At 34.6% G+C, this 17,942-nt stretch overlaps 1 protein-coding gene across 1 annotated transcript in view; it reads left to right on the top strand.

Moving 5' to 3' along the window:
• Positions 1–3,321: 3,321 nt before the first annotated feature.
• The window catches only part of ST18 (ST18 C2H2C-type zinc finger transcription factor), a 65,357-nt gene continuing 50,736 nt past the window's right edge, over positions 3,322–17,942 (top strand). Inside the window, exons 1-2 of the mRNA XM_070940544.1 lie at positions 3,322–3,499; positions 12,214–13,002. Of these exons, the coding sequence (XP_070796645.1) occupies positions 3,337–3,499; positions 12,214–13,002 (952 nt within the window). The 5' untranslated portion in view covers positions 3,322–3,336. The remainder of the gene's footprint in view (positions 3,500–12,213; positions 13,003–17,942) is intronic.

Raw genomic sequence — 17,942 nt, forward strand, 5'->3', positions numbered from 1 at the left:
CAGCAGAGCCTAATTGGCAAGTGATTTTTCAAAAGTTACATGAAGAAAAAAAAACAACTTGATGCACAATTTTAATTATTCCAATCCACCAATTACACTTCTTTACCTGTGTACCATGTACACTGCTTTGTGGCATTTGCTTTGCTGTAGCAGATAAATATGCCACATAAACCATAGTCATTTTAAATAGAGGGATTGGAAGGAATCCATTATTTTGGTCTCTTGCTTTGTGCAACATTGTGACAGAGCAAGAGAATTTACAATTTAAAATGCATTCGGTTGTGCTTTAACTTTTGCCGCAGTGAAGATCTTCACATTTGTTTCCCTGTCCTTCATATTTGTAATGGTAGCTTGCCAAGAAGAAGCCTTGCCAACTTGGATTTAAAAAGAAAAAGTAAAAAGCTTAAGTTAGTCATATGCCATCATCCAAAACAATCCAAACTGGAGCCAATTTAGTGCACATAAGTTAAAGATGAATTTATGCTGTTGAGCCTCATAATATGTGTAACCAACAGGGAGCTGTCTGGAGACAGGGATTTTTGCAAATCTTTCTGCTAGATCAATGAGCCAAATGCAAAATTTAACAACCAGTGGTATCATGTTGAATTGTCATACTCCCTAGGGGAGTTGAGTCCAGCAACCAATGAGTGGATTACACTGATCCATAAATGCAATTTTTCATCTGTGACAGATATAATGGTTTTATTCATATTGCATAACTGAGAGAGAACAACAGATAATGAATCTTTTTTTTTTAAGAGTAAATATAGAATTTTCAGCAGGTGACACTGGACTTTTCAAAGAACATATATATCAAGTCTGAATATTTTTTCAAGTTTTTTTATGACCCTTCTGGCTGAGAGATACTCATTTCCAGCCATTCAACTTTGTTAACAAACAATAAAACATTTTTATACTTTCTTAGAATGTAGTACATAATATTTTTTTAAAAAAAAATAATCAGTCTTAGGGAACACCTCCATATGATTTGTTAGGTAGGAAATGCATTCAACTCTTTCCGGAAGTTATGGGTTTCATCTGATTTTTGAATTGAATGTTGTTACCACAATCCAGAAAGTGAAGCCAAAATAAAGAAGTGAATGGGATCAGGATACATATTAAATGTGGTTTCATTTTCTTAAATGTAATACAATTAATTGAGTCACAGAGAAGGCGTACGGTGCGGATCCCCTCGGTCAAGGAATTTCGGCTGGTGGGGTCTAGGAGAAGAACCTTCTCTGCCATGGTTCCTGCCCTTTGGAACATCTTACCCCTGAGATGAGATTGGTTCCCACCCTCCTGACTTTTCATAAGAGCCTTAAAACCTGGTTCTGCCAGATGGCTTGGGGTCCCAATGGGGGAATTTCACACTGGAGGTGGTTGACTAACTAATCCCTCCCCCCAAATATATCTGGCTCCCTCCTTTTCCATGATTTTGTAGGGGAAGCAGTGACTCAGCGGCTTAATGGTGCTGGAACTGCCAGCCAGAAATGGTTTGTACTCCAGCAGTTTGAGCCTGGCTCTGTGTGGTGGGGTGAGCTCCTGTCACTTGTTCCCCAGCTCCTGCCCACCCAACAGTTTGAAAGCATGAAACCGAGTGCTGCTAGTCAGCTGGTGTAACCTAGTTTGCTCCCTATGGTGCACCAAGGATAGGCACCCAAGCACTGAACAGAATGAACTAGCAATTTAGGCTGTCAAGACTGCATTTTGTCTAGCACTTGTAAATTTCTCTGACATTGCATGCCATAGACTAAATAAATAAATGATTTGATTCTGTGTCTTCTGTAATTTTATATTTTATGATTTTAATGTTTTTAATGTGTATTATGTTGTAAACTGCCCAGAGTCTTTTGAAATGAGATAAGTGGCAAATAAATTTAAGAAATAAATTTAAATGCAGTTAATATAAATCAAATAAAAAAAATGTTACTCCTTGTATATTGCTTATAAGGTTTGAAAGAGTTATGGGGGTTACTTGCAAATCTTTCATAGCAGTTTGTGGCTGCTATCGAGTTGTGGCATTTCCAGATTATAAAGTCAGAAAAAGAACTCTATAAATATATAGCATATTATAATTGAAGATGCAGAATAAATCTATTTAGCCCCCAAAACAATTATCTTGAAATCTGATCTATATACCCTGTTTCTCCGAAGACATCCCCTGATAAGAAGCCCAATTGGGCTTTTGAGCGCATGTGCTAAAATAAGCTTCCCCCTGAAAATAAGCCGTCCCCAAAAATATTTAAATGTAGAGCTGGAAATCAGGTAAGATGGCAAGAGGAGCCCCATCTTGCTCCACACGCCCCAAAATAATAAGACCTCTCTGAAAATAAGGCCAAGCGCTTATTTCAGGGTTCAAAAAAATATAAGACAGGGTCTTATTTTCGGGAAAACATAGTAGCCATAATATAGATCAAAGTGGGACTAGAAAAGAATTACCAGAACCATAAAAACTTAATCCAATGAAAAACAAATTGCAAAAAGTGAGCATATTGAGCAAAGAAGAGGAGATTAAGTTGATTATTATAGTAATCTTTAAATATCTTAGAGAATGTCAAACATAAGATAGAATAATGTTTGTTAGTGTGTGTGTGTGTTTAATTTCTTCTCTACAGTGTTAGATTCCAGGGACTGAAAACTACAAGAAGGAAACCAGAGTTTGTATAACAGTTTTGAATGATTTAGCTATGACAGTAAGACATCGTGGTGGCTCAGAAATGCTGCAGCAATATCTTGCATTGCAGATCATGTGGTGATTCTGATTTAGATCACAATCCAAATGTACCTTTTCTATGAATTTCTATCTATCTCTTTGTCCATTTCTAAAGCTCGGTACCTTGGTTGTCACATACAAGAAAAAGAGCAAACCATTCAAATGGTTATAATTCAACTGTACTCATCTGAACAAAATAACGAAATTAGACACTATCAACTGGAATTTTCATATTAGCTCTCTCTGGGGATTAACAAATCATTATAGATCTGTCCTTATCTACTCCTGGACACATATAATCTAATCAAGAGCTGAGATTATATTAACACATGTTCTATTCAGAATTAAGGATGACTTTTTCTTTTCCTTAAAATGTATGTATTGTGCCTCTTTAGACTTTTGGTTGCATTAGAAAATAAAACATTCTGAAAAGGGTCTTCACCTTTAATTCCATCCAGTAAAATTAAGCATACCAACATATGTCCATGAACATACATACACACTTTTACAGGATCCATTCATTTATAGCTTCGGTTATACTATTTTTCTTGTGCAATGTCTTTCATTTTATTTTTTTCCATTATTAAAAGCTTTTGTATAAATACAGTGCCTACAAAAACTCCATGGCTAAGAAGAGAAAAGCTGAAGAACAGATTTTGGAAGTTCCAATCAACAAAAGGAAATCTCTGTTAATGAAGCCTCGCCACTACAATCCCACCTTGGAAGGCAAAGGAGAGAATGAAGGCAGGACACACTTTCAGGACAATAATAATGTTCTCCAAACAGGTATGAAAAAGCATGGATTCTAACTTAATATTTCTTAATACTTCCCAAAGAACACAAGGGAAATCCTATCACTAGACACCCTTCAAAATTATATCAGAAAGCCAATGTGGTATTGTTGTTAGCATATAAGACAATTGGGGACATAGCTCACTGGAGGACTTTGGACCAATCATTCATATTATCTCTATTGACCTGACTTGTGATGCAAGGATGATACACTGGTGAGGATGATAATGGTAATTAAATGATAAGTGTTCCAATATCTCAGGAATTGCCACAAAGAAGAGGGAGTCAAACTATTCTGCAAAGCACCTGAGGGTAGAACAAGAAGCAATGGGTGGAAACCATTCAAGGAAAGAAGCAACTTAGAACTAAAGAGAAATTTCCTGACACTTAGAACAATTAATTAGTGGAACAACTTGCCTCCAGAAGTTGTGAATGCTCCAACACTGGAAGTTTTTAAGAAGAGATTAGATAACTATTTGTCTGAAGTCATGTAGGGTTTCCTGCCTAAGCAGGGAGTTGGACTAGAAGACTTCCAAGGCCCTTCCAACTCTGTTATTCTATTCTATTCTATTCTATTCTATTCTATTCTATTCTATTCTATTCTATTCTATTCTATTCTATTCTATTCTATTCTATAAAATTAAAAGTGGATCAGGTTTAGGATTTAGGGTGTATAAAGTATTCTAAACTGGAAATAGCTCAAAATAGCCATTCCAACTATTCAGTGCTCTAAGCAAAACATGCTCAGTGTTTCAAACACCAGAATGGAATATTCTAAATTCTTCTCAGAACTATTTTCTAACTTGTGATTAGATTACTGTTTAAAAAGAAATATCCCAGCCCATCCAGTAGAGCAAGACTTATAACAGATAACTACTATTGGCTTATCACATGGGATGAAATGGTAGGTGGGATGCCGGGACAAACAGCAGTTACATCATGCCCATTATGTTGTTTTGAATTTGTGCATTTATGCTCATGCATTCTCATGTCTTCTGCTGAATATACTGTGTGAGTCAGGAAAACAAACCAGTGGAACACATCTTTGCTCAGATCAAAATTCCTGTAAATTTATATAAATTTAATAACAAATTAATACAAAATTGATCATTGGAAATTGCTTTGTCAAATGTCTAAAACAATGGGATTGGAATTGTACTGGGTTACTTTCTTAATAAATTCATTTGTGTAAGATTCGAGTTATAGGTAGTTGGGTCCCTTAGTCTGCAATCATACACATGAGAATAAATTCCATTAAATTTATTGGATCAGATTCTAATGACTTGTCTTTATAATTGCATACAAGTTACCTAATGTCTTTCAGTCTAATGTACTTTTCAGGGTTATTGTCAGAAAATAGGAAGCAGGGATATGTTCTAAAATAATAATGATAATCAAATAAATTGATCCGTACAAACCCAACACTACCTAAAGAACTGGCAGCTGTGATTTTACACTTTTGTGTATATAATAACAACCACGCACAAGGTATCATAAACTGGCCAAGGTAATCCCTGGGGTCATCAGCATGCTGAGTGCCATACCAAGACATCTTGTGTGGCACTTAGAATATCTGTACATTGACAAAATTTTCATATGTCAATTTTACAAAGCCACACTACTTGGATCTGCACTTATACTATGCCAGTACATTACAACTTCTTTGGTTCTTGGGAAGAACTCAATGGTTATGAAGGCCAACATCAACTAAAAGAACTGGCAACTATGAGTCCACATTTTTGAAATAATAATAATAATAATAATAATAATAATAATAATAATAATAATAATAATAATAATTGACAGGCACTTGGTCCACAACATACCTGACATAACAATAGTTGAAAAGAAAAAAGTATGGTTCATTGACATTGCAATACCTGGTGATGCATGGATTGAAGATAAGCAGAAAGAAAAAATCACAAAGTACCGGGACTTGCAAATTGAAGTTGAGCGACTGTGGAAAAAGAAATTGTGTGTTGTCCTGATTGTAATTGGAGCCCTTGGAGCAATACCCAAAGGGCTACCCCATTATTTAGAAATTCTAAATTTGCCGGACTTGAACATTTTGACTCTACAAAAAACCACCTTACTCGGAACAGTTTACATCCTCCGACGATACTTAACAGTTCCTAGGTCCTTGGTTAGGACTTGAGCTGCTGAGCTATTAACCAGCCTCAAAGGCTGTGAATCTCACTAAAGATTAACTAATAATAATAATAATAATAATAATAATAATAATGATGATGATGATGATGATGATGATGATGATGATGATGATGATGTAGTTGTATTGTCATGGGAGCTGGAAGGAAGGAAGGGAGGGGGGAGCAGACATAGGATTATGCACACTACTAAATTCCCCCAAAATGAGAGGGACCAGATACAGTAGTGTGTTTCATAGTTCATTTAATTTATTAAATTGAGACTAATTGTTATGATTCCTAGAATTCAAAGTAAAGAACAGAAGGGCATTAAAATATTAAGAATGATAAATTAAGAGAATTAAAATCAAAACAAACTACAAAAAATACCAAAATAAAAATACACAAGAGTATAAAATGGGGTTGGGGGGGGGGGTGACAGGAAAAAAAGAAAAAAAAGGGAAGGGAAGGAGGAAGAAAAAAGAGGTAACTTTACCCTATCAGGTTTTTTAAACAGCTTATCACTATTTCTAAATAAAGCATAATCTCTCTTCTCCCTATAGCTCATCTCATAGTTAAGGAAAACAAAGTCCAAATGCTACTTCAGTCAATCTTTCTTATCAAAAGTCCATTAAGGGAAACTAGATATAACTGTTTTCCTCTATTAAGCCTAATCAAACAAGACAATCTTATAAATCATTGTTGTTTTTTTTAAATTATTTTTAATCCATTAAAAAAGTAGTTTGCTTCTCATCTGTGTTTCAAAACAAAATTCCATCAAAACTTTAACAGATTTCTTTGACATCAATAAGTAAAATTTATCCTTCTGTTTTTCACTTCTAAAAAAAGTCCTTCCAAATTTTAGCAGAGCTCTTTTGTGCATCCAGAAAAAAAAAAAAATCCAAATCAGTTTCCTAGTTTAATATCTGTTCATCTCCTTTAGGGAATGAGTCATCCAACAGATTCATTTGTTTTACATTTTAAATCCCCCTTCAAATTAATTTCATAGACATTCATTGCAACCCGTTTTGTTTTATAACTTTATTACAATATGCTCTGTCAATTTTATAAAGCATTTGATCCATTATGTCCTAAAACATAGCTGAAAAGTACTCAAAACTTTGCACCAAGGATTTCTGCTCCCATTTCTTTATCCTCTGGCTCTAATGTCCAGCCTTCAAAGTCTCCTTATCATTTTTTTTTAAAAAAAGCAATCCCCATTTTCCCACAAGAAAATAATAATCTTGTAAATAATCAAAATTATAATTCCAAATCTTTCTGCCCATTAATCAGTTTTTAATTTTCAAAAATCTATATACTAAGCATCCTTTTGCTTCATAGTCTCCCCCAAAAATCATATTTTTAAAACTTTTACAATCAAAATTATCTCACTGTCTTTTAAGGAGGTGTAAACTCACCTGATGAATTCAATAAAACCTTGCCAATTCAAAGGGTCTTCATTTCGCCAATATTCAAAAACATTTTTAAAAATCCAAAAATGTATTAATGATTAAACCTTTCCCAGTTAATAGTCTAGCTATTGTATTCTAAAACACTTGGATTTTTTGAACTACTTTTCAAAAGTTACCGCATAGAGAATTCAAATAATATGTATTTAAGGTACATGTCATCCTGGCTAATTCTGACTTAATAGTCTAAAACTGATATTACATGAGCAGATATGATTGACACTGACAGCTGCATAACAAGGGTCATGGCAGATTCTAGAAATAAATCCAAAGTATAAAACTAAGACATAATGTTTTCTTTTCTCTGATCTATTTTTATTGATCAACTCTGTCTTAAATGGACTAAAATCCAATCCCCCATCCTCACTCCCCCCTCCACTTTATTGTTTTTAAATATTGATCTGGAACTTGAATTTTTTTATTGGATTTGAATAGAAGATATCTGAATTAGGTTTCATGACAATGATAGTACACTATCAAGATAAGATAAGATAAGATAATTTTATTTCTATACCGCCCCTCTCCCGAAGGACTCGGGGCGGTGCACAGCCAAGTAAAAACACAATACAAACATCATGATTAAGTTTAAAAATTATTAAAATTCTTACATTTGCGGCCAAAATTCTTTAAAAACCCCAAAATTTAAAAATTCCAAATTTAAAACTCCATTACAAGATAGCCCTGCCTGTCAGAAGATCAGGGTCTTGAGGGCACAGCAAAAAACTCGGAGGTCAGAGATTGTGTGTATTTCCGGGGACAGTTCGTTCCAAAGGGCAGTTCGTTCAAGACCTTGGATGCCAGCAAACCACTCTTTCTCCTATATGGGGCTCCCCTTGGGGTGCACCCGGAGGCTCCAACTGGTCCACAATGCGGCCACATGGGGGATTATGGGAGCGACGGGGCACTCCCATGTGACACCTCTCCTGTGCAAGTTGCACTGGCTCCTGGTGGTCTTCCGGGTGCACTTCAAGGTGTTGGTGACCACCTTTAAAGCGCTCCATGGCTTAGGGCCTGGATATTTACGAGACCGCCTTCTGTCACCAATTGCCTCCCACCGGCCAGTACGCTCTCACAGAGAGGCCTCCTCAGGGTGCCGTCGGCCAGACAATGTCGGCTGGCAACCCCCAGGGGGAGAGCCTTCTCTGGAACCCGCCCTTTGGAACGACCTACCCCCAGAGATACGCACGATACCGGACCTCCGGACTTTTCGTCGGGCCCTTAAAACTCACTTATTTCATCTAGTCGGCTGGCTTGATCCCATCCTTTGGTTTTAATTTTAAATTAATTTTAACTGGGTTATTTTAAATTGTGGCCAACACTATTTAATATCTTTTAAACTGTTTTAATTTTTGTACGTTGTGTTTTTACTTTGGCTGTCCACCGCCCTGAATCCTGCTGGAGAAGGGCGGTATAAAAATCAAATAAATAAATAAATAAATAAATAAATAAATAAATAAATAAATAAATAAATAAATAAACAAACAAACAAACAAACAAACAAACAAACAAACAAATAAAATTGCACATGAATTTATGAAACTGATCTATGTCTATTGATCCATATTCTTAGCAGAACAAAGGTGTAGCCATTAGAAGACCTTTTAGCCTTCTCTGTCAGCCTTAGAATGAAGGATTGCGTCCATTCACAAGTGAGAAGACTTCTCTGCAGTGATATGTAGGCTAACATTCATGGGATTAATCGACTTGTCTTCTGGATCTATAATTAACAATGCATGCCTGACTGATTCATATTTCCAGGCATCAAGCATAGTTTTGAAGAGAAGTCATTTACACTTATGATAGTTCTACATAATAGTGATCCTGTTCAGTTAAATGTTTAAGATTCTCATTCTCAAATAAAGTTGGAGTGATACAAGAGGTATAATGTAGATCCTTTTAATTCATAAGTAGTTCTTCATGTAGAGCTTTTGTCTGATTGTTGATGGTCAAGTCATAATGTTATCTTGCTTCTTTACATGAACATGTGGATGTGAATGCATGTGTTCATGCATAGAATTTACTGGTAATTGTATTTGTCCAATAAATGGATAAATAATCTTTGTGTATGGTTCAGAGTCCATTTTAGAAACAGATTAAAACAATGCCAATACTAGGAGGCTGCCTTGCACCAGTATTTTCATGAATTTAATGGACATTTATAGACCAAGGGACATATCATATTGATATCCAGCAAGTTTCATGTTGTTTCAGCCCCACAGTTATTATTGTTATAATTATATGTACTTATATATGATTAATAATCACATACATTCTTCTATGGGGGAAGAGGAGTGTATTGCTAGAATAAATCATGCCCTATTTTCTATTTTTGAATAGCTGTTAGGGTAGTAATGATCTCTTCTAAATAACCTCAAACTGATTTCATATGTCAGAAACTGCAATTCACACATCTATCTACAAGGAAAATAGCTCTATAGGACATATCTGTACTATTGACTCTTGAATGATAGATTGGCTGTTGGGGAATTTTTTGTTATAAAAACGTAAAACATTCATTTTCTGTCTACTTACCACTTTCCTCTATTTATTATCATTTAATTTAAATGGAGAAAAGGGGGGAAAATATGAACCTTACTCAGACTGTCTGTCCTTGATTAAAGGTAAAGGTAAAGGTTCCCCTCGCACATACGTGCTAGTCTTTCCCAACTCTAGAGGGGGGGGTGCTCATCTCTGTTTCTAAGCCGAAGAGCCAGTGCTGTCTGATGACAATTCTGTGGTCATGTGGCCGGCATGAATAAATGCCAAACATGCACGGAATGCTCTTACCTTCCCACCAAAAGTGGTTCCTGTTTTTCTACTTGCATTTTTTACGTGCTTTTGAACTGCTAGGTTGGCAGAAGCTGGGGCAACTAATGGGAGCTCACTCCGTTATGCGGTGCTAGGGATTCGAACCGCTGAACTGCCGACCTTTCTGATTGACAAGCTCAGTGTCTTAGCCACTGAGCCACCACGTCCTTGATTAGAACAACTATTAATAAGTATTTGGATTTTTGTTACCTTGCCTGCCGTTCTTGATTGTTTCCTTCTATGCCCTTAAAGAAGAACATCTACAAATAAAGTTGTGTTGAGAGTTTTCAGGTCAGGCAATAACAGCAACAGCAACAACAAATGCCTGACAAGTAGTTCAAAAAGGGCTCCATCCTTTGGTATCGGGCCCAGTTTCTGGAAGAAAATGTGTAAGAAACAATTAATAAATATTTTTCTTTTAATGTATAACAAACAGTTGAACCAAACAATTATGTAAACTGGAAATGACCCAAAACGCTAACAGTTTGGCAGCTATAAAGTGAAATGCATTGTAGAGGCACATGTGCACTTCTATCCTCCTCCCCCCTTCCACAATAATCTGCACTTAATAGGAATATTTTAAACTATGTAGCTAAGCAACAGAGGTAATTGTTGCTTTCTAGAGCTTTTGTTAGGCACTCCACCATAGCCCAAATATGCATAATTAGGTATAATGTCTATAAATCATTATTGTACACATGTGGGTAGTTAAGTGGCTTGAGAGAATAGTTCAATGAATTGGACATATTCACCGAAAATGCTTTTTATTTGTTTTCGGTAGTTGATAATACTTTGAAATTATGATAACCCTTTATACTTTCTCTTAATAGCTTACTGTTGCTGAGACAAAACTTGATTTGCATTTCTGGATGATATTTAAGTTAATATTTAAACCCAGAGTTGGTTTGACATGGATTCCGCAAAGAACCAGACTGTCTTATTTTTTTATTATGCACTTGTTTATCTCATTTTTTTCTCTTCTAGGAAGTAAAGTGCAAAACGTTCCAGTTTATGTTGAATGCATCCCAACAAAAGAATACACCCTATAATCAGCATTATTGAAGGGGCTAGTGTTATGGCTAAATTCTTCCCTTCATCCAAAAATGCTTTTAGTTACTATGGTAATATTTACTTGATCCTGGCAGACCAGTGTTGATTTTAGGGAGATAATTACCAGAAAGGAAGATGATGGAGATGTATTTTGGAGTGTCCTTGTAAGAGGAAAACAAAAATGTTTAGGAAAAAAAAAGTAAATGAAACACAAAGGATTTATTGTCTTTTGGCATTTGAGATTCTTTTCCTTGTAGCTGCTACCAATTGTTTTGTCATGTAATCTCAAAGAAAAAGTGCTTCTCAATACAGGACATGTGTATGTTGAAATACTTTAAGAAATCCAATACATCACCTTTTAATAATATAATTGATTGAAAATATAAGCAATGGGGAAAAATTAACATTGTCAAAGAAGAGTCATAAAAAAAAATGTTTTCATCAACACGAGAAAAGTCTTGGCTGCCAGTTTCTGTATTATATTTGTGTTTTTGCAAGCTCTATTGCTTCAAAGCAAAAATTAAATACACCTGTAAATAAGAAGAGGCACTTTTCCCACTGCTCAGTGTATCCATGTTCACATTAATAGTAACTAATTTAGCACACAGTAATTAACTGATTTCTTTTGAAGTCAATGATGAAGTTGCCCCTAGCTTTACTTTGTATCTATGGATTGTCTTTCCATTAATTCAGTAAGCCAGGTACAAAATAGTGTACATAATTTTACATAGTGTTGCATACAAAGCAAGTCTCTTTCTGATAATCTTTAAATTAAGAAGAGATATAGATATATATCTATATATATCTAGATGTCTGCCTGCCTCGACATATGAAGTGGTGATCACAATACAAGTCACACTTCACATTATTATAATTGTTTTATATTTCGGGATTATATATAAAATTATATAATTTTATCATGGATTCACATAATAGTTTGGTTATTTAGTGTACTTTCCATTTATTTCTTTAAAGAAATGTTTTGCACAATATGATTTCATATAAATCAAGAAAGAAACCTTAAAAAGTTTTTTAAGAATGTTTGACCCTGGAGTGTTCTCAATGACATTGATCGATTGGTTTTGTGCCATCAAGTTTTTGCCAGTTCTTAACAACCACACAGGCAGCATTTCCCCAGGAACTCATTGACATAGTTAGATTAATTTATAGTTAACAGATTTGTTGTAGCCAAAATAGAAGTACTCTAACTTTGTCTTCTCTGTTTCTCTCTATCTAGAAAACACCACTTTAATGTCAGCAAAAAGTATTTCATATTTCAACATGCAAGAAAATGATCTTCAAAAGAAGGACACTTTCACTAACTGCCAGGACACAATGACCAATACATTAATTAATTTTGAAAAAATAGCAAAAGATGCACCAAATTCCCTAGAGAATGATAAACTAAGTGATAGTGACAACCAACCCTTAAAAGCAGAAAATAAGAACATTGCTGCATGTTATGGAATTAATTCTTCTGTAAGGGACAGAATTAGTGTTCCACATTCACAATACTGTTCCTCAGAAGATAACGAAAGTAGCTCTGAAATTCTAGACAATGAATGGGATAGTTCCTCAAATTTTTCTGAAGAGATAAGTATAAAACTGCCTTTAAATAAAACGTATCTTGTAGGATGTAATCAGGAAGAGGTCCTAAAAACACCTGGTGTCAAAGCTGAAGAAAAAGATGTTAACAATTCTGAAACTTTTAGTAGTTTGAGATCAGAACTGCAAGAATCACAGGACTCGCATGTTGACACTTGCAGCAATAGAATGCAGAATCCATTTCCAGATTGTGAAGAAGATGATTGTCTATCAGAAAACACAGAACAGTCATTTGACTTGGATAAAACAAAACAGAACTTAAATTTGTTGGAACAAGCTATCGCTCTTCAGGCAGAGCAGGGTCACGTCTTTCATAGCACTTACAAAGAACTGGATAGGTTCCTACTGGAGCATCTTGCAAGTGAAAGAAGACAAGCCAAAATAGTTGACCTTGGTGGTAGACCAGTCTATAACCACAAGCGTAAGTCCACTTTCTTTGTTCACAGTAAATTACACATTCAGTTAAATAGTTGTTAAATCTTGGTCCTCATCCCTGATTTCAGAGTAGCACTGTTTTGAATTTTAGCTAGTACATTGGCTTTTGAGCACTCCATTGGGTTTTTCACTCATGTTTAATATGATATAAAAGTTTTGATAAGGAATTTCCTCATGGCTATTGCAAAAATGATACCAGTGAATGGGAGATTTTTTTGCAGGGCTTCAACAACATGACTGCCAATATATATATATACATACATACATACATACATACATACATACATACATACATACATACATATATATATATATATATATGCATATTCTTTCTAGCCAGGTTTTACCTACGTAAACTTAGTTGTTTTACAGCCCTAGGTTCTGTGAAATCTCATTCACAAGTTTCTGGGCACATAAAAGCCTACGAAAAAGAAAATATATATATATATATATATATATATATATATATATATATATATATATATATATGCATATTCTTTCTAGCCAGGTTTTACCTATGTAAACTTAGTTGTTCTTCAGCCCTAGGTTCTGTGAAATCTCATTCACAAGTTCTTGGGCCCTTTTTCTGCTGCCAAACTGCAACTCTGTGTTGCTTCCTGGGAGAACACAGAGTTGCAGTTTGGCAGCAGAAAAAGGGCCCAAGAACTTGTGAATGAGATTTCACAGAACCTAGGGCTGAAGAACAACTAAGTTTACATAGGTAAAACCTGGCTAGAAAGAATATGCACATAAAAGCCTATGAAAAAAGAAAAAAGATATATATATATATATATATATATATGTATGTATCTTTTTTTCCTTTTTTCATAGGCTTTTATGTGCATATTCTTTCTAGCCAGGTTTTACCTATGTAAACTTAGTTGTTCTTCAGCCCTAGGTTAGCCCAACTAAGTTTACATAGGTAAAACCTGGCTAGAAAGAATATGCACATAAAAGCCTATGAAAAAAGAAAAAAGATACATTATGCCTTTTACAGGGAGGATAATTGGGAAGTGGGTGTGGCCCACTGATGACGCCTTAAGAGGTAGAAATAGCTATCTGGGTCTCCCAGGAAGCAACACAGAGTTGCAGTTTGGCAGCAGAAAAAGGGCCCAAGAACTTGTGAATGAGATTTCACAGAACCTAGGGCTGAAGAACAACTAAGTTTACATAGGTAAAACCTGGCTAGAAAGAATATGCATATATATATATATATATATGTATGTATGTATGTATGTATGTATGTATGTATGTATATGTATATATTTCCTTTCCTTGCCCTTTCCCTGCCCCCTGTATTGAAAAGTACTGCTTGGATGGCTATTATACAATTTATACATGACTTCTATATGTGAAAGATTTCAACTTATCATGCCAACACTTAGTGGACTACATTCACATCATTTGTTTGCAATGGTGCAGTAGTCCTCTTCTTCCAATTGTGTAATGATTCAGGTAATGGGGAGAACAGGAAGAGGTCACTTTCTTTACTTCCACAATACTACAGGTAATCCTTGACGTATCATCACAATTGAGCCTCAAATTTCCATTACTAAATAAGGGAGTTGTCAAGTGAGTTCCAGTTCATTTTATAGCCTTTCTTGCCACAGTTCTTAAGTAAATCATTGTAGTTGTTAAGTTAGTATCACGATTGTTAAGTACATCTGGCTTCTTCATTGACTTTGCTTATCAGAAGGTCATAAAAGGTGATCACATGACCCCAGGACACTGCATCCATCATAAATATGAACCGATTTCCAGGCATCTGAATTTTGATCACATGACCATGGGGATGCTACAATGGTGAAAAACGGTCATAAATCACTTTTTTCAGTGTTGCTGTAACTTCAAACGGTCACTAAATGAATGGTTGTAAATCAAGGACTACCTGCCTTTGATTCAGTTGGAAGTGCAACAAGGCTCTTTGGATTCCCCAGTGATAAAGAACAGTGTACTACGCAGTAGAGAAAACACTTCTGTAGATGTGTATTTCTGGTCCCAACTTAGATTTTAAACAATAAAATCATTTACCATACCATATAGATACAGTATGTAAAAACTAAATCATATCTGTATATAATATATATCGTTGCATATTTTACTGGCTTTGTCAAATGATAAGTTTCTAGTAAACGCTAAATCATTCACAGATATATGATGGATTTCAAAGTGTTTTTAGCTGTGAATTTTACTGCCAAACTTATCAATAGGTAAGTTTTATGATGTTAAATTGTTTGAGCAATGGAAGATCTTTAGGAGAAAATAATCCCATGTAAATGAATGAATGTAATTTTACTTTGAATTGTATTGTATATTGTATCTATTAAATTATATTCTAGCTGAAACTATTATACTAAAGAAGACTATACAATGTATGGGTTCCAAGATATGCCTGCTGTATTAAAGCATAGTTTCTTTGCAAACTCTCATCAGCCTGACTGGCTTTTATCTATTGTAGAAATATGGGGTTGTTACATTCTCTTTATCTCTGCTAAGTGATACCTTCCAAGTCTATTGTCATGTTTTCTTGTGACAATAGCATAGGTTTTGTTTACTCAGAACATGAGATAGAGAATCCACATTCATTGACCTAAGCAATCTATGTATTTAGGGTCTCAGAAATATCATACAGTGCCTGAAATGGCATCATTTAAGCATTACATCAAATCAACAAAGATTTATCATATATTACTGGAACATAGAAATGTATCATTTCAGGAAATGTCCGTAAAACCAAAGACCCACAATGGTAGTATGAAAAAGACAAAGATGTTGGGAATGTGATACCTGGTAACATTCACCATTTTGAGATGGAGCCTCTTGAAATGGTATATGAGAAAGACCTTGAGAATAGGCAAAAAGATGGTGTCTAGGGAATAGTCACATAAGACAGGACATAGCCTGCAGCTGCATAATGAAAAAGAAAGAGGCTCAGGAGGGACCCTCCCTAACTTCTCAACCTATAAAGGAGATGATGGGAGATTTGTACTATCAAAGTTGCAAGATTCTATTAATATAGCCTTTCAATAAAGTAGAATTAGTTCATCTACTCATGTTTCCTGTCAGATCTACCTGAAAAGGCTGACATCTCTTCACTGGAGCCATTTAATTTTGATTGGAGAAGTACCAGAGATGGAATTCTTGAGAGAAGCCATGGGTTTCTTCAGTAAGATGATATGAAGGGCACATTATGGAGAAAACTTGAATAAGAGCTATTAAATTAACTGCATGGAAAAAAGACAGGAAGCCATAATTGTATGCTTACTGATTATTCCAGTTATAAGTACATGTATCAGCAAACTATTTGCCTTACTGTTAGACACAAACATCCAGACTCACACATGAAGAATTCAGTTAGTTGTTTTATTGTTCAAGCCTATACACAGGAATATTCTCAGACTAACAGTTTGCATGTGAGTGATATTAGATAAAGTTCAGTGATATTTAAGGGCGGACAGAGTCAAATTGTCTTGTGACTCCATAGGGATTTCAAGCTAATTCCCTGTTTGACTCCTCCCTCTGGCTTGGCCAATCTCTCACTTATCACTGTAATTTGAAAATATTATGGAAGCAAGCAGATCACTTGGTGGTGGTGGAGGCAGTTAAAGACATTAAAATGTGTATGTGCCAAAAAAATGCAATTGGCTAATATAGAAGATACTGTAAATTGTTTCATTTTGATGAACTGATCAAACTATACCTACTTAATGGATCCAGTCCTTTTAATGATATATATCTGTAGAAGAACTCTTATTTGATTTCAGTCTGCCATTTTATTGAAGATGCAGAGATGACTCTTGAAAATTATTTGTATTTAATTCAATGGCATTTCCTTATTTTGAAGAAAAATGCATACGTATTTAAGATTTTAAAAGTTATATCCACGGATGGGGCAGATACATCCAGACAATTTTGCTTTTAATATGCCTGCAAAGATGAAAAAAGTCAAACAATAATATTATTTCAGTTTTCTGTGTCCCTTTTTCAGAGAGAGAAGTGCAATGTTCTGTATATCTTAAATATATATTAAAATCATGTATTTGTATAGCAAGAATAACGAATAATTTTAAACTTTATCATTCTATTAACGTAGTTTCAAAATTCAAATGTTTCTATGATCATTATATTTATCCTTTCTCAAAAGCAAGAAAGGTCCATTTATATTAGAATAAATAAATGCAATATATAAGGAAACAGAACTTTTATAGTGTTTAATGGAGAGATTAGCATATTTTGCATGCTTCCTTTTGTTGCATAAACAGGAGCTTCATATCTAATACGAATGAAATATTATATAATTATAGCTTTAGCTTGTCAACAAATCTTGCACTTTTAGCCATGCTGGTATATTGATTTCATACAATTCCTTGTATAAATTCCTTATTAAAGCATCTTGAAATAAAAAAAATTCAACGTAAGGTTCTAAGACATTGTTAGGGTTCTATATTTTGGGAGGAATGTATGATTTGTTCACAGCAATCCAACTTTTCCAAAGCCTGATAGCTAGTTGTTTAGCTAGTTATTTTTCCATTCATAGACAGTTCCAAATTTTTGGCACATGACGCAAATGTCATTGCAAATTCTAATGCCATATGTCTTAGTGCAAAAATAACAAGTCATTATTTAAAGTAGGATGTTAAATGTTGTCTAGCATTTCAGGATTTATTAACACCTTGGAAAAAAATTGCTTTCTATCCTAATACTTAAAAGTGCTCAGCTTAATATATATATATATATATATATATATATATATATATATATATATATATATATATATATATATATATATATACACATACATACATACATACATACACACATACATACATATATATATATATGCATATTCTTTCTAGCCAGGTTTTACCTACGTAAACTAAGTTGTTCTACAGCCCTGGTTCTGTGAAATCTCATTCACAGAACCAG

The sequence above is a fragment of the Pituophis catenifer genome, unplaced genomic scaffold, assembly GCF_029215685.1.
Source record: "Pituophis catenifer annectens isolate HBS135680 unplaced genomic scaffold, rPitCat1.0.hap2 SCAF_3, whole genome shotgun sequence".
In the NCBI taxonomy this organism is placed as follows: domain Eukaryota; kingdom Metazoa; phylum Chordata; class Lepidosauria; order Squamata; family Colubridae; genus Pituophis; species Pituophis catenifer.